Source organism: Suricata suricatta, chromosome 16, assembly GCF_006229205.1.
Source record: "Suricata suricatta isolate VVHF042 chromosome 16, meerkat_22Aug2017_6uvM2_HiC, whole genome shotgun sequence".
Lineage (NCBI taxonomy): Eukaryota > Metazoa > Chordata > Mammalia > Carnivora > Herpestidae > Suricata > Suricata suricatta.
In genome coordinates this window covers 46,759,550-46,780,019 of record NC_043715.1, presented here as the reverse complement: position 1 = coordinate 46,780,019, position 20,470 = coordinate 46,759,550, and the positions used below count along the sequence as shown (strand labels likewise).

The 20,470-nt window shown below is 57.1% G+C and overlaps 2 protein-coding genes and 1 long non-coding RNA gene across 4 annotated transcripts in view; 2 read left to right on the top strand and 1 right to left on the bottom strand.

The window, feature by feature from the left end:
- TMEM145 (transmembrane protein 145) overlaps positions 1-787 on the top strand; it is a gene marked incomplete at its 5' end in the record, with an annotated part of 7,934 nt that extends 7,147 nt beyond the window's left edge. The window contains one exon of the mRNA XM_029924297.1: positions 225-787. Within this exon, the coding sequence (XP_029780157.1) occupies positions 225-473 (249 nt within the window). The remainder of the gene's footprint in view (positions 1-224) is intronic.
- Positions 788-1,003: 216 nt separating this feature from the next.
- On the bottom strand, positions 1,004-1,887 carry LOC115281292. Its single transcript, XR_003904210.1, has 2 exons — positions 1,836-1,887; positions 1,004-1,385 (listed from the first exon to the last, which is right to left on the bottom strand). It is a non-coding gene; the product is annotated as an uncharacterized LOC115281292 (long non-coding RNA).
- The window catches only part of MEGF8 (multiple EGF like domains 8), a 40,851-nt gene continuing 21,820 nt past the window's right edge, over positions 1,440-20,470 (top strand). Inside the window, exons 1-18 of one of the 2 annotated variants that reach the window (XM_029926606.1) lie at positions 1,440-2,387; positions 7,342-7,505; positions 7,764-7,970; positions 8,890-9,070; positions 9,159-9,247; positions 9,782-10,197; positions 10,615-10,760; positions 10,890-11,012; positions 13,137-13,291; positions 13,602-13,721; positions 14,079-14,223; positions 14,300-14,463; positions 17,607-17,807; positions 18,185-18,385; positions 18,814-19,050; positions 19,902-20,020; positions 20,103-20,234; positions 20,316-20,429. In XM_029926606.1, coding sequence (XP_029782466.1) covers positions 2,201-2,387; positions 7,342-7,505; positions 7,764-7,970; positions 8,890-9,070; positions 9,159-9,247; positions 9,782-10,197; positions 10,615-10,760; positions 10,890-11,012; positions 13,137-13,291; positions 13,602-13,721; positions 14,079-14,223; positions 14,300-14,463; positions 17,607-17,807; positions 18,185-18,385; positions 18,814-19,050; positions 19,902-20,020; positions 20,103-20,234; positions 20,316-20,429 — 3,101 coding nt within the window. In that variant the 5' untranslated portion in view covers positions 1,440-2,200. The remainder of the gene's footprint in view (positions 2,388-7,341; positions 7,506-7,763; positions 7,971-8,889; positions 9,071-9,158; positions 9,248-9,781; positions 10,198-10,614; positions 10,761-10,889; positions 11,013-13,136; positions 13,292-13,601; positions 13,722-14,078; positions 14,224-14,299; positions 14,464-17,606; positions 17,808-18,184; positions 18,386-18,813; positions 19,051-19,901; positions 20,021-20,102; positions 20,235-20,315; positions 20,430-20,470) is intronic. The other variant, XM_029926604.1, reaches the window with a different exon arrangement.

Sequence of the window (20,470 nt, the reverse complement as noted above, 5' to 3'; positions counted from 1 at the left end):
CCCACTCCCCGGCCGCCACCGGAGTTCGCCCGGCGCGCTCCGACACCGCCCCTAGAGTACCTGGCCCCACTGCCCAGGCGCCCGGCCACCCGCTCCTTCCCCGATTGACACCTGCGCCCGCACCTAGGGAGGGGGGCTCCTTTGCGGGGAGGGGGACGGGACTTCGGGGCCACATCTGCCCCCCGTGGGTCTCGGACGACCTCTGACCCTGACCCCCCTCCCAGGCCGGGAAGCAGGTGGAGGAGACGGCGGTGGCGGCGGCGGTGGCCCCGAGGGGCCGTGTGGTGACCACGGCCGAGCCGGGCGCGGCCTCCCCGCCCCTTCCCGCTCGGTTCCCCAAGGCGGCCGACCCGAGCTGGGATGGCCCGACGCCGCCCTACCAGCCGCTTGTGCCCCAGACGGCGGCGCCGCACACCGGCTTCACCGAATACTTCAGCATGCACACGGCCGGGGGCACCGCACCCCCGGTCTGAGCACCCTTGCCCACCCCCGGCCCCATGGGCCGCACGCCGGGCCCCGACCGGGCTCCGGATCCCCGCTCTATCCCGGCCCCAGGGCTCTGCCATCCCAGGCCTTCCCGACCCTCCCTACCCCGCGCGCCCAGGTAGGGGTGCTTACTGTCCCGCTCCACCCCACCCCCACCCCGACTCTTGTGCCAAACGGTCCCGCGGGAGCCGCTCTCCCCGTCCCCTCCCTCAGCCCCTGCCCCGAGCGGCGCCGGATTCTGGGCTCCCGCTGTTCCGAGACCTACGGCCCCCTGGCCCCCTCCGAGACCTCTGATCCCGCCGGACCCCGGAACACCAGTGACGATCGCCTGGACCCTGCCCGTGACTCTCCAGGACTCCGCGACCCGAGCCATTGCTACTGGGACGGATACTGTGAATCTGGTCTCGACTCTGAAACCTTCCCTTGGATCTCTGTGACCTCGGACCCGTGCTCTGCCCACCCTGTCTCCATCCGGGGGCCCTCCCTCAGGTCCCCGGCAGAAAGACTTTTTCCCCTCTTGCCAAAATAAAGCGGATTCATTGAGTTTTTATCTATAAAATGGCCTCTTTACATCTTGATGGTGCTCAGAGGCGGGGCTGAGCATGAACCATTCCAGGCTCTGGACCTCAGTGTGTCCATCTGTGAAATGACATTTGGGGAGGGCCCTTCACGTTGGCCCAGAATCTGGGAGCATTGAAGATCTGAATCATCTTAACGGAACCCTCTTACTGCGCGGCTCCTTTTTGTTCACCTTCTCTTCTCCAGTCAGAGCTAGAGGCGCCCTCCAGTGGCATAAGCTTTGCTCAACCACCTGTACCCCGAGTTTGGGTTACGGTTTTGGCACTGCGCATGTGTAATTCTCTCTTCGCAAGCCAAGGAGGTCACTGCTGCGCACGCGTCTGGGAACAAATGGGCGGGGAAGTTTCCGGAAGTCTCCGTTTGTGGAGGGGTGGGGTTGGATGCTCTGCAGTCCTCCCAGGGCCGCTCTGACCTGCGGCTCCGCGACTTCTCGTCTCCTCTCCATCTTTCCTCCCACAGCGGCCGCTCGGCCCCCGCCCCCTCGCCCTCCCAGCGGGTCTTCCCAGGCCGCTCTGGCCCGAGCGTCCCCTCGTCTCTCTGATCTGGCCCATCCGGCTCCGGAGGGAGGCGCGGGTGGGTGAGCAAGGGAATGCGTCTATGGGGTCCTGGCCTGAGCCCCTAAAGACGGGCTCCGCCCCCGACACCCGCTTGCGCCCCGCCCCCGGCTGGAGGGGTCTCTCCCGGACCTTCGAGGTCTAGCCCGGCACGACTCGCACCCTTTATGGAGGACCCCGCCGGGCTGTAGAGCCCTTCGCTCCCTGGGGACCCACCCGTATATAAGGTCCGTTTCGGCCTGCAGCGGCTCGCGTCTGTTAACTGCTGGACACCGTTTATGGGGTCAGCTAGCCTATGGGGGCCCGTGACTATAAGCGACTCCAACGGCCCCTAGGGGTCGGCCCCGTCCATAACGACCCCTTTTACAGGCCCTTCCATGGGTCTATAAGCTCTACTCGGTTTCCAGAGCCCGTCTACAGCGGCGGCTCCCTTCTCGGGGAGTTCAATTCCTGGACCTCCCTGGTCTACAAGGCCATGTCGCGTCTATAGAGGTCACATCTGCAGGGCCTAGCGCCGCGTGGAGGGTCCTCTCCCCATCTTTACGGCCTGTCCCGTCTGTAAGTCAGTGCGGGAGGCGGCGATGGCCCCGCGCCCGGCTCTGGCCGTGGCTCTGGCTGTATCTTTGGCCCTGCTGGGGCCGCTGTCCCCTGGAGCCCAGGCCGGGGACTGCAAGGGGCAGCGGCAAGTGCTGCGAGAGGCGCCAGGCTTCGTGACCGATGGTGCGGGCAACTACAGCGTCAATGGCAATTGCGAGTGGCTCATCGAGGGTGAGTGGGGCCGCGTGGGTCACACACTCACCCGTTCGCTAATTCATTCATTTGTACACTCATTAATTCTCTCACCGCATTCCCATACTCCGGTTCTGGTCCAGGTCCTTTGTTCTGAAATGCAGCCAACCTGGGCCCTGCCCTGGAAGGCCTTAAGTCTGGTGGCGGAGTCGCACCCAGACCCAGATGGACAATTACAAGCCAAGAGCATCAATGAGAGATATTCTGAATAATTGTTAGTAACTCAGGCTCTGAGCCCAACCACCTGCTTCAGATTTGGGTCCACTTCTCACTAGATTTGTGAATTTGGGGAGGCAGCTTCCTTTCCTCTGAGGTTCTGCTTCCCCTCTCTCCAAGCGGGGATAATAACAGTATCGACCTCATAGGGTTGTTGGAATTAAATGAGAACAGTATTTAATATGCCTGGCCCATAGTAAATACACAATAAATGGTATTAGGATTATCTGTTGTTATTTTTTTATGTTTTTATTAATTTTTTAATGTTTGTTTATCTTAGAGACAGAGCTTGATGTGGGGGGGGGGGCAGAAAGAGAGGGAGACACAGAATCCAAAGTAGGCTCCAAACTCTGAGCTGTCAGCCCAGAGCCTGACATGGGCTTGAACTCATGAACTGTGAGATTCCAAATTTGGACACTTAACCAACTGAACCACCCAGGGGCCCCTCTACTGTTGTTATTTTTAAAGTGCCTGAATAAAAGCATTTTTTTGCAGTCATTCATGTGCCAGACATTATACTTGCCACTGGGACATAACAGTGACTAAGACAACCCTAGCAATCCCTGATGACTTCGGGTTTAGAATCCAGTGGGTTCTGAAATGCAGCCAACCTGAATGAATAGACATGAATAGACAGTGACTGTCCAGAGAGGTTGACAGTGACAGAGGAGCCCCAGGGGCCTGGGGGAGCCCAAAAGAGGCTACCTGGCCTGGGGGCTGGGAGGACAGAGAGGGCTTCCTGGGGGAGGAGATGTCTGAACTGAGCCCCAAAAGACCAACAGGAATCAGCCAGGAAAAAGAGGAAGAGCATTCCAGAGGGAACAGCCTATGCAGAGGCCCCATCACTACCCTTATGGGCTCCTCGTCCAGTGGGAGAAGCAAACTCCCCCACCCCCCAGGGAATGGGAAACCCAGAAGATGTCTGACTTACCCTGGCCTATAGTGCAGATCAGAGACATGTGTAGGGGGGAACACATGGACTCTTCTAGGCAAGGAGAATAGTCCATGTAAAGGCCTGGAAGCAGGAGGGTGTGATGCTTTTGAGGAACTAGAAGTCCAGTGTGCTAGGACATAGACTATGAGCAGACAGAGAGTGAACTAGAGTGGGGAGGACCTTGTGGTTTTGAGCTGTACCCTCAAGGGCAGGAGGGAGGTGGAAGAGAAGTTCAAAGGCAGTGGCCAGAAAAGTCCCGGAAGGCCTCACAGCAGGGGATGTAGAAGCTGGTCTCCAAGGAGAGAGGGGGTCCCCCAGAGGAGGTTCTGGGCAAAACCCAGAGGCGTGATGGCCCAGATCATGCAGGGCCTCCCTTTGCAGGCTGCAGAACTTGGTCTTTGGGGACCCTGGGGAGGTTCGGGAGGGCTTTGAGCAGGGAAGGACATGATCTATGTTTTAGATCTGTGTAGCTATTGTATGGGGTACAGATGAAGCACGTTTCTTGGGGATGAGTGTGTCTATCCCCAGCTTGGGGGCCATTCCTGTCAAGGGGTCTGGGTGACCACAGAATGGGAAGTATGTGTATGCATTCTACGTGTACACCATTCTCTGACCTTCTGGAGCGTCAGCCTGGTCGGGGATGGTAAGGCTGGATGCAGACATTCATTCCACAGTGTGCTCAGGGCTGAGACAGGAGGAGGTGCGGAGGTGGGGGAGATGGGTCTAGGGGGATGAGAGTATCCTCCTGGGGGTCACACAGGAGGAGGAGCGCCTGAAATAGGGTTCTGAAGCATGCATAGGAGTTTACGGGGTGAGATAAGAGAACAGAAAAGAGAGGCTGGTGTGTGTGTCTCAGGAGCCATGTCCAGGTTTGCCTGGTCCGGCTGGACTATTGGCTGAGAAATGAGGGCGCCACAAGCAGGGGAAGAAAGTCCTTGAAAGTCATGCCGTGCACTGATGGGGAGCCACAGAAGGATTTTGAGCCACTGGCCAGGTACAGGGTAGACTGGAGACTTGATGTGCTAGTCTTTCAGGAGAGGATGAGTTCTGAACTAGGGCAGGAACGGAGGAGGTGGAGAGGGGCAGAGAGCACTGAGGCATGTTTGGGAAATTTCACCAGTGAGACTTAAGGACCAACTGGCTGGATGTTGGAGTACGGAGGAGTCCAGGCGACTTCCAGATCCCCCTTGATTTCCTGTGCTTCCCAGTGCTTGTCTCCTTTGAGAACCAACATCTTCCCCATCTTTAAAAAAAAAAAAAAAAAGGCTGACCTACTTCCTTTTGTACAGCATTCAACCTTTGTTGTAGCCAGTACTCACCACATCCTCCTGAATAGAGGCATTCTGCTTTTGAAAAAAAATTTTTTTTAATATTTTTTATTTATTTTTGAGAGACGGAGAGAGACAGCATGAGCAGAGGAGGGTCAGAGAAAGGGAGGTACCGAATCTGAAGGAGGCTCCAGGCTGTGAGCCAGCTGTCAGCACAGAGCCGGACACGGGTCTTGAAACCCACGAACCCTGAGATCGTGACCTGAGCTGAAGTCGGACGCTTAACCAACTGAGCCACCCAGGGGCCCCGAGGCATTCTGCTTTTGAAAAGCAGAGGGTTTGGGGGTCGGATTTTTGTCCAGGGTGGCATGGGGGTTGGGCCCGCAACAGGTGGAAGTGGGAGATCTGGAACTTAGGGAAGAACTTAGGGACAGCAGATGGTGACTGGCCTCCGGCATGCCCTTGACAGAGATGTACTTGTTGTGATTCTGGGAGCCGAGCTTATGTTTTGGTCGAGGCTGGCAAGCTTCTGGGAGGACTAGTTGCCTGGTCTGGCTGAATCGTTCCTCTTCATCCTCCAGACCACGGTTTGGGGTCCATGGGATGTTCTCAGGGGCTCTGGCCAGAGCCTTAGGGAGTGCTGCCAACTTTAGATTTCTTTCTTTTGTGCATTTCTTCATCCCGTCAGCCCACATTTCTTGAGCCATTGCTCAGTGCCAGGCCCTGTGCTGGGCAAGGTCAGAGAGGGACTCCAAGATGACTTAGGCCCAGGCCCTGCCCTGCGGGCCTCCCCAGCTGCAGAAGAGGCAGACTCAGACATCGATGGTCCTGGCTCAGAGAAATGAAGCTTATAATGGAAAGTGGGAAGCCCAAAGAGAGGCACCTAAGCCAACCAGGGGGCATCAGGGAAGACTTCCTGGAGGAGGTGGGGAAGTTTGCTGTTATGAAGGGAGTACGTGCTCCAAACAGAGGGAGAGGCTTGTGCCAAGGCTCAGCTCCTGACGGAGTTGCAAGCCGTGGGGTCACGTGAGACAAGGTGAGACTCTGAATGCCATCTTAGGGAGGTGGACTTTCTCCTGGGAATGGTGGGGAGTCATGGAGGGCTTTTGAACAGGGGAGGGCCAGGGCCAGATGCCAAGTTGGGACGATCTCTCAGAGAGCCTTATGAGGTCGAGACAGGAGGCCGAGGTGGAGGCTGAATTAGTGGTTCTGGTAAGAGAGGACGAGGCCTGGGCAGGAGGGTCACCGTCTCACATCTTCCCGCCAGCCTTGGTGGGTGGGGAGAGTATCTCCATTTTACTTCAAGGAAACTGAGGCTCAGAGAGCCCGTGAAAGCATCCCAAGATTACACAGTGAAAGAGTGGTGGGTGAGCACCTCCAGGATGCTGATAGGCATGTGCTGAGGGGCCTGGGGGAAGGGGCTGCCCCAGGGTCCCCCAGCAGTTCAGGAACAGAGCTGGAACCCAGGTCTAGTTTCTGAGTCCCTAGTATGAGATGTGGGATGAGAGAAGCTTCTGGAACCGAGACCTGGCAGAGAGCAAGAACAGTGACAGGGCTAGGGTAGTGGCACTTAGGAAGCGCTGGGCCTCTCCTGTGGTCAGAGTTGGAGGTCAGCGGGGATTACAGTCATCTGAGCACTCACCTGGGTCGGGCGTCCAAGAACGCTCCCTCACAGGGCTGGCGGTTGCTGATGGCCCTCAGCTGGGATGCCTGCACGTGGCCCCTCCATGTGGTTTTGGCTTTTTCATAGCTTGTCTCTGAGGCTCTTCCCAGAGACAAGGGGCAAGGAATCAGCCCTCACCTCTCAGTGTTAGGAGCGGCCAAGAAGTTTGAATCTACTTCATACCATGATAACTGCACTTTACAGTTGAAGGAACAGGTCCAGAGAGGTTAGGTGACTTGCCCAAGGCCACACAGCTAGTAGCTAGGAAGTTGCAGAGCCAAGGTGTGAGCGCTGGCAGTCTGGCTCAAGTCTGTGCCATTAGCTACTACAGTAAAGATGTAGACGTGGGCGGGGTGCCCAGAGGATCCATGGGGCTCCAAGGTTCGGCCTTTGTCCAGGGAGAAGAAACTGGCTGCTTTCCTTGGAGCCCTGATCAGCCTGGAACAGGGGACTGTCCCAGAGGCCCTTTGCCATCTGGAGTGGGCTTCTCTGCTCAGGCCCGGACCCTGTCCCTCAGGCTTAGTGTCTGAGCCTCCAAAATAAATAAGAGCTCCATGTGGCCTTGGGAATGGGGTACTCTCTGCACGTCAGTTCTCCCATCTGAATGGTGGCAGCCTGGTCTCAGGAGCCGTTTCCAGGGCTGATACCATAATTCCTTCTCTGGCTCTTGTCACAGCTCTGACCTCCCTGGGCTGCGAGACCAGGAGGCCCTTGAAGGCAGGGCTCAGGTCTGACTCCCCTTGGGGTCCCCAGCGTCCCTTGGAGCAGGGTTTGGTGTTCTGGGGTGGGCTGCCTGGAGGCCCGGGGAGAGGGTCCGCATCTGAGTCCAGCGCTTCTGTTCTTGCTGCCCAGCCCCAAGCCCCCAGCACCGGATCCTGCTGGACTTCCTTTTCCTGGACACAGAATGCACGTACGACTACCTGTTCGTGTATGACGGCGACTCTCCCCGAGGGCCCCTGCTTGCCAGTCTGAGTGGGAGCACTCGGCCTCCGCCTATTGAGGCTTCATCAGGCAAGGTTGGTGCGGCCAGACTGCGGGGCTCTTGGCTGGAGGTCTGAGTGGAGTTTGGAGGAGAGGGGGGTTGGTATACAGAAGGAAGCAGAGGGGGAGGGGCAGAGAGACAGCAGGAGAGACTTGGCATCAGACAGAAGGACACAGGGACAGAGAAGGATGGAGAGAGACAAAGGAGGTGGGAACTCCCAGGGGGGCTGGGGACCAGAGCGGATCACCCTCCCTGTCCAGTCCTCAGAGCCTTGCCCATCTTGTGCCCGCAGATGCTTCTCCACCTCTTCAGCGATGCCAACTACAACCTGTTGGGCTTCAACGCTTCCTTCCGCTTCTCCCTGTGCCCTGGGGGCTGCAGCAGCCACGGGCAGTGCGAGCCCCCCGGCATGTGTGCCTGCGAGCCTGGCTGGGGGGGCCCTGACTGCAGCCTGCAGGAATGCCCAGCCTACTGCCACGGCCATGGCACTTGCGCTTCGGTGAGCCTGTCCCCCGCTGCATCCCCCTGGGGCCCTGATCTGTGACCATACCTACCACTCCAGCCCCTGCGACTCTGCTCCTGCCCGGAACTCCCTGCCACCCTGCCAGGGAACCTTCCATCCCCCGAAGCGCTCCCCTCTCCTTCTGCATCCTGCCCCACCCCACCTTCCCCTGCAGCCCCTCTTCTGTCCTGAGCCCACTCCTGCCCGTACCCTACCTCTCACCTGTGGACCCACATGCCTTCCGCTTGCCAGATGTGACTCCATCCCCCAGCCCAGGCACTGTCTGGCCTTGGGCCCCCTCCCCAGCCCCTACGACTTCTTCTTTTTTGTTGAGTGTTCATCTGTTTTTGAGAGCACACAAGTGGGGGAGGGGCAGAGAGCGGGGGACAGAGGATCCGAAGTGCCTCCATGCCTACAGCAGCGAGCTCTGTGTGAGGCTTGAACTCACAAAGCGTGAGATCATGACATGAGCCGAAGTTGGGTGCTCAACTGACCGAGCCACCCAGGCACACCCTCCAGCCCTGATTTCTGACTCCTGACCACTGACCTTGGGCCTCAAACGGAAGCCTTTCAGCCCAGGCTGACTTTGGCCTCACCACTGCCCTTCTCATCCGACCTCTCCCCTTGTCTGTCTTCATTTTCCTCTTCGGATCCTTCTCTCTTTCCCATTCCCCTATTTTTGTTGTTCTGTCTGTGTTTTTCTGCCTCTCTTCCTCCCTCCTGATGGGTCACTGTGTCTCTTTCTTCCTCTGTTGGCCTGTTTCCTTCCTGTCTCTCACTCCATCTCTCCTTCCCTGTCCATCTTTTTCCTTTTCCTTTTCTACCCCGTATGTCTCGCTATGGCTCTGGCTCTCCTCCCCCTCCCCCTTCTCTTTTTTTCCTCTCTCTATCCTTTTTGTCCCCATCTCCCCTCCAGCCCCTGGGACCGTGCCGCTGTGAGCCTGGCTTCCTGGGACGCGCCTGTGACCTGCACCTGTGGGAGAACCAGGGGGCTGGCTGGTGGCACAACGTGAGTGCCGGGGACCCTGCCTTCTCGGCCCGTATTGGGGCGGCTGGTGCCTTCCTGTCCCCGCCGGGGCTGCTGGCCGTTTTTGGAGGTGAGCGGATGGGGTGTGCGTCCGACTCCAGCAGCCTGGCAGCCTGTGGCCAGGCCTTGAGGCCGTCTCCTCCCCCCCCCCACAACAGGCCAGGACCTCAACAGAGCCCTGGGTGACCTTGTCCTGTACAACTTCTCTGCCAACACCTGGGAGCGCTGGGACCTGAGTCCTGCCCCGGTACGGACCCCCAACCCTGCCCGGAGGCGCCTGTCTGCTCTGTGAGACCCAGCTAGGCCCTCCCCACCGCCCCCCGCTGATCGACACCCTCACCCCACAGGTCCCCACCCTGCAGCTTGACACAGGCCCGTCTACTCCTCCCGGTGCTGCTTTTCTAGCTCTAATTTTCTTTTTTCTTTATCTCCTTTCTGCATCTCCTTCTGTGGACCTCTTGTCTTTTTCACTTGGTTTCTGTCTCCTATTTTGTCCCTCGTCTTCGTTTTCTGCTCCCTCTCGGACTCTGTCTCCCCTCTGCCTGTCTCTGTTTTTCTCCGCCATCTCTCCTGCCCCTATTTCTTGCTTCCTTTGTCTCTTATTTTGTTTCTGTCTCACCTCTTACTGTTTCTGCCTGTTTTCTATTTGCATGTGTCTGTCTCTCTTCTTTGCTCTCTTTGTGTATCTCTGTCTTTCCCTCTGTGTCTCTGTCTCCATATCTCTCTCTCTCTGTCACTCTTTCTGTGTGTCACCCTCTGTCTCCCGGTCTCTTCCCTGCAGGCTGCCCGTCACTCCCACGTGGCTGTGGCCTGGGCCGGCTCCCTGGTGCTCATGGGTGGTGAGCTGGCTGACGGCTCCCTCACCAGTGACGTGTGGGCCTTCAGCCCGCTGGGCGGGGGCCGCTGGGAGCTCCTCGCACCGCCTGGCTCCAGTTCCTCGGGGCCACCGGGCCTGGCAGGTCACGCGGCCGCCCTAGTGGATGACATCTGGCTGTACGTGTCTGGTGGCCGCACCCAGCACGACCTCTTCTCCTCTGGCCTCTTCCGTTTCCGTCTCGACAGCACCAGTGGGGGCTACTGGGAGCAGGTGATTCCAGCAGGTGGGCGGCCCCCTGCCGCCACTGGCCACTCCATGGTGTTCCACGCCCCGTCACGCACCCTGCTGGTTCATGGTGGACACCGGCCCTCCACCGCCCGGTGAGTGACCTGCCCTGCAGGGCCAAGCCTGGCCCTGTCCCTTAGGCCTTCAGTCTTTGGTGGTCTTCACCCGCTGATGGACTTCTGCAGTCATTCGGTCACTTACTAGGTCACTTAGTCCCTCATTTGCTCTCCTGCTCACTCATTCTCTATCCCTTCATTCACGGTGTTGGCCACTTCCTTCCCACACACTCCCCCCAATCCGTCCACTCAGTTACGCCCTGCTTGGTGGCCAGCCCTGGCTAGATGACTCACGGAACCCAGTGATGAGCCAGACCTGGGTCCTGCGCAGCGGGAGCTGGGACGTAAGCCCCGTCACAGCCAGTCTCACACTGGCTGATCTCACAACTCTTGAGAGCCCAAGGGAGGGAGAGAAGCCCTTCCTGCCCCGAGCTCCTCCTCTGCCCCTCCCGACAGGTTCTCTGTGCGGGTGAACTCCACTGAGCTCTTCCACGTGGATCGGCGCGTGTGGACCACCCTGAAGGGGCGGGATGGGCTTCAGGGCCCACGGGAGAGAGCCTTCCACACAGCCAGCGTCCTGGGCAACTACATGGTGGTCTATGGTGAGGAGGCTCCCCAATCCCGCCTGCCTGCCAGGGCCCCAAGCCCGCACTGAGCTGAGGCTCCCTGCCCGGGTGTCCCCCACCATGTCCGCCAGGCTTGCCAGCTGTGCCCCTTTCCTCCTTTCCTAGGGGGCAACGTGCACACCCATTACCAGGAGGAGAAGTGCTATGAAGATGGCCTCTTCTTCTACCACCTTGGCTGCCATCAGTGGGTGTCGGGGGCCGAGCTTGCCCCTCCGGGAACCCCTGAGGGTGAGTGGCCCGTTTTCCTGAGGGGCATCTGAGAGTCATGCTTCCCTGACAGTGAATTTGGGCTTCGGGCAGGAGCCACCTCGGGCCTTGTAGGGTGAGCCACACGTCCTGGGGACAGGGGCACCATTGCCATGGAGACGGGAGGCAGTTACATGTGGGTCTAGGCTTCAGTCCAGGTTTTACCAGTTTCTAGCTGCCCCAGAGGACTGCCTGCATGGGACCTTTTCAAGGTCCTGTCCTGGGCAAGTGACAGAACCAGGATGGCTGGCCCCAAACAACCATCTGTGCAAAAATATCATTTAATTGCTGTGTGCCTCAGCTTCCCTATCTGTAAAATGGGGATGACAATAACACTCAAGCCACTGGGCTGTTGTGAGAGTAAATCGAGCTGGTGCGAAGACAGAGACGGCCTAGCCAGGAGCTCAGGGTGTTGTCTTTCTCGTGTAGTCAGAATTTCTTCCCAGGGCCTGCCCGGACAGGCGGCGTGGAGCAACCTTTCAAACTCATTGAATCTGACTACTTTGAGAATCAGAAGAAAGCCACGGGCCCTTTCCTCGGAAAGACACTTGTACACACAAACTGGGCCTGTCATTTCAGGGGGCTGTGGACTTCTGGGAGTCCCATCCATTTCCCCCGCCCCACTGAACAGAAGAATGAGGACAGAGAACAAGCATAAGGAAGGGACATTGACACTTAAGGGATAGACTGGGCAAGGGGTTCCCCACGGAACCCTATTTGAGCATCATCAATAAAGCCTTGGCCTGGCATTCGAGGCCCTGAATCCAGGGCTCATCTGGCTGGCCCTGTTCCTCCTTTAGGCCAGAGCCCTCTTCCTCCTTTGTAGTTTGCAAGTCCCCCAACCAAGTCCCTTGTGCTTACAGAGCATACATTTCCAGAAGAGGGCGAGGGGTCACCAAGTGCCGACCCCAGAGCCATCAGTCAGGACTCTTGGTTCTAAATGACAGAATCCAACCCAACCAGCTTGAGCAAAACCCAAGTTCTTGGCTCACTTGAGTGAGAGCTGGCTTCAGGCTGGTCTGGAGCTGGGTGATCACGTGATGGCATCAGCTAATGCTTGTTTGAGCTCACTTCGTTCTGGGGCAGGTTTGTCTTTTTTAAATGGACACCGGCAGCCCTGGGACTACCCCCCACCTCTTTAAAATGCCCAGAGGGAAGGGCTGCCTGTGGGGCTCCATCTTGATCAGATCACGATCTCCCGATCTGGAGGTTTGAGGGATCGAGTCTTGCGTCGGGCTCTGTGCTGACAGTGCAGAGCCTGCTTGGGACTCTCTCTCCCTCTCTCTCTCTCTCTCTCTCTCTCTCTCTCTCTCTCTCCCTCTCTCCCTCTCTCCCTCTCTCCCTCTCCCTCTCCCTCCCTCTCCCTCCCTCTCTCTCCCTCTCTCTCTCTCTCTCTCTCTCTCTGCCCCTCCCCTGGTTGCACGCTCTCTGTTTTTCTTTCTCAAAATAAAGAACATTACAAAAAATGTGTTTAAAATGCTCAGAGGGAAAAGGGTGCCTTTTTCCCAAGAATTGAAGGAATTGGGTCCTATTCCAGAACTTGTCACTGATGGGCCCACTGCTGCCAGAGGCAGGGTCGGCTCAACTTGAGCCTGTGGACCTTAGTGGGAAAGGGTGGTTTTCCAGAGGAAGATCAGAGGCTGTCCCTGGAAGGGAGGCTGGTGCCAGACAGACAAAACCAGGAGAGTGCCGGACAGCCTGCCTCGTGGCTCCCTGAGGGGCAAGAAGACAGTCCCCTTCATAGAGGAGACCAACTCAGAGAAGCTGAGTCTCTTGCCTTGGGCCACACAGCAAGTTAGTAGTTGACCCAGGGTTTGAGCCCAAGTAGGTGGTAGATGTAGGAATTGAAGCCATATTTTTCTGGCCCCTAAGATCGCGCTCTGTCTTCTGGGGGGCCTGCGCGGTGGTGTGGGAACTCCTCCAGGCGCAGGCTCGGCAGGCCAGAAGGGCGTCCTTGTGCACGCTGGGGTAAAGCAGGAAGTAGGAGGTTGGGCCGAGGCATAGGAGAGTTGGGGTAGTTGTCTGGACAAGGGAGCCGTGAAAGCGGGAGGGAAGACTGTTTGGAGTCTCACGTCTTGTGTGTGTGGGGGGTCTGTATTCTCCTAGGCCGAGCAGCACCTCCCAGTGGTCGATACTCCCATGTGGCGGCTGTGCTTGGTGGCAGTGTCCTCTTGGTGGCTGGGGGGTACAGTGGCCGGCCCCGTGGGGACTTGATGGCCTACAAGGTGCCTCCCTTTGTGTTCCAGGCGCCCGCTCCGGACGTGAGCACTGGGGTGATAGGGAGAGGGTGGCTGGGGAGGAGGGAGCATGGTGCCCGTGGATGAGGGAGAAAGGTGGGCTGGTCCCTGGGAGGAGGACTGGGGGTCCCTAGGGATATGAGAGGAGGGAGGTTGGTCCCCAGGTTCAAGGTGGGGGGGAGGAACGAAGGTCCCTGGGGCTGAGGGAGGAGCGGATAGAGATCCCCAAGGTGCTGAGTGAGCGCTGGAGGCTCCCTGGGGTAATCACAGGCAGTGGGCACGAGGGGGCAGGCTCCGGGCCTGAGGACCCCTCTCCCGCCCCCCATCCCTGCAGTACCACTTGGACTACTGCTCCATGTACACGGACCATAGCGTCTGCTCCCGAGACCCTGAATGTAGTTGGTGTCAGGGCGCCTGCCAAGCTGCACCACCTCCTGGAACCCCATCTGGGGCTGTGAGTGACTGTCCCAGCTCTGTCCCCTAGCACAGATACAACCCTCAGTGTCCCCCTCTGTCTAAACCAAGCAGAGAAGGACTTTCTCTCACTTGGGACACTAATTTTCACACCTAAGATTGGCATTCCTGACTGCTGACCCCTCCGCTTCTGTCCCCTCCCGATCCTTTTGAACTTGTGACCCTGTCCCCTGACCCCTTAGCTCCTGTCCTCTTTCTCTTCCTCATTCCAACTGGCTTTTAATTCCCTTCTCCAATTTCCTGGCACCGTCTGCCCCAAGACTCCTGAATCTGCAGCCCTTCCCAGATCCACTAAGGCCCTGTGGACAGTAACCCCTGTCCCCTCCCCTCCCTGTAGTGCCCAGCTGCCAGCTGCCTGGGCCTGGGCCGCCTTCTGGGTGACTGCCAGGCCTGCCTGGCCTTCAGCGGCCCGACAACTCCTCCCCGGGGGCCCGGCGCCCTGGGCTGGTGCGTGCATAATGAGAGCTGCCTTCCCCGGCCTGGTGAGTGCCCAGGGGCAGTGTGGGAGGGGGCGACGCGGTGCTCCACGCTGACCTCCCCGCCCCTTCCTGTCCTCAGAGCAGGCCCGTTGCCGAGGGGAGCAGATCTCGGGCACCGTGGGCTGGTGGGGGCCTGCGCCTGTCTTTGTCACATCCCTGGAGGCCTGTGTCACCCAGAGCTTCCTGCCTGGCCTGCACCTGCTCACTTTCCAGCAGCCGCCCAACGCCTCCCAGCCCGACAAGGTGGGGAGCCAGGGGATGGGGCCCAGCGCAGAGTGTTGAAGGGTCTGGTCCTAGGGTTTTCATTTTTCAAATGGATCTATACCGCTCTTGTGTTTGCCTCATAAGTCTACATTCAAGGGTCTGATTTTTAGAAATTGTGCTAAAATAGGGGCGCCTGGGTGGCTCTGTTGGTTGAGCATCCGACTTTGGCTCAGGTCATGATTTCATAGCTTGTAAGTTTGAGCCTTGCATCAGGCTCTGGGCTGACAGTTTGGAGCCTGGAGCCTGCTTTGGATTCTGTGCCTCCCTCTCTCTCTGCCCCTCCCCTGCTCACACTCTGTCTCTCTGTCTCTCAAAAATAAATAAACATTAGGGGTGCCTGGATAGGCTTAGTCAGTTAAGCATCTGACATTGGCTAGGGCCATGATCTCACAGCTCATGGGTTTGAGCCCCTCGTTAGGCTCTGTGCTGACTGGTCAGAGCCTGGAACCTCCTTCCGATTCTGTGTCTCCCCCCCTCTCTCTGCCCTTCTCCCACTTGTGATCTCTCTCTCAAAAATGAATAAACGTTAAACAAATTAAAAGTAAATAAATAAACATTAAACAATTAAGAACTGTGCAAAACCACACACCGTGTAAAATGTACCATTCCTGATATTAAGCACACTCATCTGCTTCTGGAACATTTTTGTTACCCTAGAAGGTAACCCCAGATCCTTAAGTAATCCCTCTCCATTCCCCCTCTCCCCCCGGCCCCTGGAAACCATTAACCTTATAGTGGTTAGAGATTGACAGTCCACTAACTCTGGATTTGCCAACTGTGGATATGCCTTATCGATGGAGTCATATGTGTTATCTTCCGTGAATGGCTTCTTTCACTTAAAGTAACGTTTTCGGTGTTGATCCATGTTGTCACATGCCTCAGAATTTCATCCCTTTTTATGGCTGAATGGTATCCTCTTGTGTGGCTGTTGCACATCCATTCATCAGCTGATGGACATTCAGGTTACTTATATCTATTGGCTGTTGGGAATGTTGCCGCTGTGAGCATTCATGGACAAACAGTTGTTTGCATACATATCTGCTTTTTTAAAAATGTTTATTTGTTTTTGAGATAGAGAGAAAGACAGAGTGTAAGCGGGGGAGGGCAGAGAGAGAGGGAAACACAGAATCTGAAGCAGGTTCCAGGCTCTGAGCTGTCAGCACAGAGCCCGACGTGGGGCTCGACCTCACGAGCTGTGAGATCATGATGCTTACCCGCCTGAACCACCCAGGCGCTCCTATGATTGCTTTTTAAATATATATATTTTTAAATTGAGGTATAATTGGCATACAATATTATATGAGTTTTTAGTGTAGAAAAGAATGACTTGAAATGTGTATATATTGCAACAAACACCTATTGTCAGCTCTTTAGGGCTTATATTGAGGAGCAGAATTGCTGGATTGCGTGGTGATTTAATGTTTAGCTTATGAGGAATCACCAAACTGTTTTCCGCAGTGGCTTCATTTTAAAAAGTTGTATGGTACAAAAATCCCAATGATGTAAAAAGTTGTTGAGCAAAAAGGCCCTCCTTCTCTCCCACTCTCCTCCCTCTCAGTGTGGGGAGCTGTCCCTAGCATCTCTCCAACTTAGGACCGCCCTAACTCTCCCTGGAAGATCCATTTGGATTTCTTTTATATCCTTGCAGAGTCTGTACCTGTATTCAGATACATGTGAATGTGACCTTGAATTATTTTTCTTTCTTGCACAAAAAGTAGTATTCTTTTATTTCTTTTTAAAAAATTTTATTTATTGGGGCGTCTGGGTGGCTCAGTCGGTTAAGCATCCGACTTTGGCTCAGGTCATGATCTCACGGTTTGTGGGTTCAAGCCCCGCGTCGGGCTCTGTGCTGACAGCTAGCTCAGAGCCTGGAGCCTCCTTCAGATTCTGTGTCTCCTTCTCTCTCTCTGCCCTTCCCCTGCTCATGCTTTGTTGCTCTGTATCTCAAAAATAAATAAACATTAAAAATTTTTTTGTTTATTTTAAGAGAGCACACACACACACACACACACACACACACACACACACAACACACGCACGAGCAAGAAAGGGGCAGAGGGAGAGAGAATCCCAAGCAGGCGTTGCACTGTCAGCTCGGAGCCCGACTCAGGTCTTGATCTCCTGTGAGGTTATGACTTGAGCTGAGATCAGGAGTCAGACACTTAACTGACTGAGCTACCCAGGAGCCCCTTCCTTTTATTTCATAAAATTTTTTAAATGTTTATTTATTCTTGAGAGAGAGAGAGCATGAGCTGGGGAGAAGCAGAGAGAGAAAGAAGGAGACAGAATCTAAAGCAGGCTCCAGGCTCCAAGCTGTCAGCACAGAGCCCGATGCAGGGCTTGAACTCAGGAACTGCGAGATCATGACCTGAGCTGAAGTCAGATACTTAAATGACTCAGCCACCCAGGCGCTACATCCCTTTTATTTCTTCATATATCCTGGCAGGCTCCTTAGAACTTAGGAAACACCTCATTTTTTTTTTACAGCTTTGTAACATCCCATTTAGATTCTAGGGCTGTGGTGCTTTAGTTTATTTCAGCAGTCTCCCATTGATGAACTCACGGGTCATTCCATTCTTCCGCACGCTAAGAAATTATGTAGTGTGTCTGTCACTTTGAATGTTGGATCTGGAATCTTTTTAACTAATGTACTGGTTTATTGTATGACAGAGAACACGTACATAGAGCGAGGCCCTGAAGGGTTGTGAGCGAAAGAGCTCTGTCCTCATGAAACTGGGGTCCTGCCCCAGCTGGGGCCGACATATTCACTAATCTAGAAGTCCTCCAAACCCTGTAGTTAAGGGACCTTAAAAAAAATCTGGACTCTTAAGGGTTTAAGTAGAAAGATGGACTCTCAGGGAAGAGGGTCCTGAAAGGTCTGGGGTCCTGGGTTTTACTGAGAGAGGTGAGGAGCAGGGGCCAGGACCCTGCTGTCTGTTGTCTGAGTTGGAGTCCCAAATCAGAGTGTCCCTGGCCTCCATCTCACGTTTCATAAAATAGGGAAGGAGGTTGGGTTGCCTGATCTTTTCTGACTCTGATGTGGCACGAGGGGTCGGACACCGTGGGGCCGTGCACAGGGGCACTCACGCTTCCCCTTCCCCCGCCCCCGCCGGCTGGCCCAGGTCCTCATTGTCCGCAGTACGACCATCACTCTGACGCCCAGCCCGGAGACCGACGTGTCCCTAGTCTACCGTGGCTTCATCCACCCACTGTTGCCGGGAGGGCCCGGAGGGCCGGGGGCTGAGGATGTAGCTGTGTGGGCCCGAGCCCAGCGTCTACATGTCTTGGCCCGGATGGCCCGTGGCCCTGACACAGAGAACATGGTGAGGGTGCTTGAATGTTCAGGGGACTGTTAATTATAAATATGGGGGCTGGGGTGGATGCTGCCAGGGGAGGGCTGGGGAAAATCAGAGGCATGGGCTCTATCAGTGGAGCGAGGCCCTGGGGTTTTCAGTTACGAACGGAATATGGGGGGAATTTTGAGGAAGGTAGGGAATGTCTGAGTTACCAGGTCTGAGTCCCCTGAGGTGACTTGTCGGGTTTAGGGGTTCTCAGGGATTCTTGGGATCTAAGGAACTCTGAGGCCCTCTTCCTAGGACAGAGGTGAGTGCTAGGTGGGTTTGGTGTTCTTGGAGGTTTCAGGGGTTGGGGGGGCCCCAGAACATTCTGAGGCCCTTGTCTGTCCCCCACGCCTACCCAGGAGGAGGTGGGGCGCTGGGTGGCTCAGCAGGAGAAGGAGACAAGGCAGCTGCACCGCCCGGGGTCCGCTCGCCTCTTCCCCCTGCCTGGCCGGGGCCACAAGTATGCGGTGGAGGTCCGGGGCCAGCTCAATGGCTCAGCAGGCCCCGGGCACAGCGAGCTCACCCTGCTGTGGGACCGGACTGGCGTGCCAGGTGGCAGCGTGAGTACCCAGCGCCCGGCCTCTGACCCTCCACCCAGGCCCCAGGCTCAGATCCCTGGAGCTTTCTGAATCCCAGACCACAAATTCCAACCCTCTTGACCTGACCTCTTGAACTCCGGGGCTCCCCTTGAGCCCTCTAGACCCCAACCTCTCACCCCCAGACTCTGACCTGATCTCACATCCTAACCCCTGCCCATGTCGCTGACCCCACTGGCCCCGACTTCTGCCCTCTGTGCTTTGACCTCTAATCTCTAGATTCTCTCAAACCCTGATGCCCTTTTGTCTGCTCATCCTAAATCCTGACTTTCTACACGCTGAAGTTCTCAGCCTTGCCTCCAGACACTGAAGTCTGTAGCTCCAAACCCGGATCCCCAGCCCCTATGACTCGGGGTCTGGACCCCTGACCCTCACGTGAGCGCTTCCCACAGGAGATCTCCTTCTTCTTCCTGGAGCCTTACCGCTCTTCAGCCTGTTCCTCCTACTCCTCCTGCCTGGGCTGCTTGGCGGACCAGGGCTGCGGCTGGTGCCTGAGCAGCGCCACCTGCCACCTCCGCCAGAGCGGGGCCCACTGCGGGGATGACAGGGCCGGCGGGTCCCTGCTGGTGCTGGTGCCTGCCCTCTGCCCGCTCTGTGAGGAACATCGCGACTGTCACGCCTGCACCCAGGTGCCTGCCAGCCACAGAGGGGAGGTCTTGAGGCGAAAGCAGCCGAATCAGGCAACTGGGAAAGGGGGAGGGCCCCCTGGAGTTGGCATGGGCATCCATCCATGGTGGGGCTGTTGTCTTTGATCTACCGTTGAGAGCTGGGTGGGGAGTAGAGGAGAGGGGCTAGAGAATGGGCTCCTGGCAGTCAGGACTCTCCCTGTTGCCAGGGCCAGAAACCCAAGTTCATACCTCCTTACCAGAGGGGCATTTGTGGGCTCAGGCACCAGAGTCCAGAGCTAGGTCTTTAGGCCTGTGGTTCAGACTGTGTGGTCAAGCATCCACCTCCCTTCATGCCATACCCTCCCTTCCCTGGGGGTTCATTCCTGGGGGTTGCAAGGGGGTTCACAAGGGTTCCGACTGTTGTCCCCCAACTCACCTACCTGAGTCCCAAGGGGAGGAGAGCACCTTTCTGTCCCCAGCCCACTCTCGCTCCCCCCGCCCAGTTCAATGGAAGTCCCAGAGGCACGATTCACTGGCTCTGGTGGGTCTTGTGCCGACTCACACCCATCAGTGGGGCTGGTGGGGGGGGGGGAGGGACGTGTGGCATCTTGTCCACATCTGAATCTGAAGGATAGATCAGCCCCACCTGGACTACACATAGAGGCTCTGTTGCCCCAAAAGGGAGTAGCTGTTGGAAAGGCAAACCCCTTGGATGCAATTGACTGAAGGGGAAAGTCTGGGAAGCTGGCATTTTGGGGAGGGAGTTGGGCTTGGAGAGGCATTCTGGGGGGGGGAGGGGGGAGGGGGGCGAGGGGGGCAGCTACTAGTTGAGCTGCTAAGGGAACTGGTGCTACTCCTTCTTAACTTCCCAGGACCCCTTCTGCGAGTGGCATCAAAGCACCAGCCGCAAAGGGGACGCAGCGTGCAGCCGGCGGGGCCGGAGTCGGGGCGCCCTGAAGAGCCCAGAGGAGTGTCCCCCGCTCTGCAGCCAGTGAGCCGCCTGTGCCCAGGGAGAGGGCATGGGGAGGGTTTGTGGGGGCCGATTCGACCCTGTCCCTGCTCTCTGCCCCCAGACGCCTGACCTGTGACGACTGCCTGGCCAACTCCAGCCAGTGCGCCTGGTGTCAGTCCACCCACACCTGCTTCCTGTTTGCCGCCTACCTGGCGCGGTACCCGCACGGGGGCTGCCGGGGCTGGGATGACAGGTACAGTGTGGTCAGGGTGGCTGGAGGGGGAGGAGGGGAGCAGGGGGAGGCTCTGACCCCAGCACACCTGTCGCCCTGCAGCGTGCACTCAGAGCCTCGGTGCCGGAGCTGCGACCGCTTCCTGACCTGCCACGAGTGTCTGCAGAGCCATGAGTGCGGCTGGTGTGGCAATGAGGACAACCCCACGCTGGGACGGTGAGGCGGGGGACGGCGAAGGGGGGGGACGGCGAAGGGGG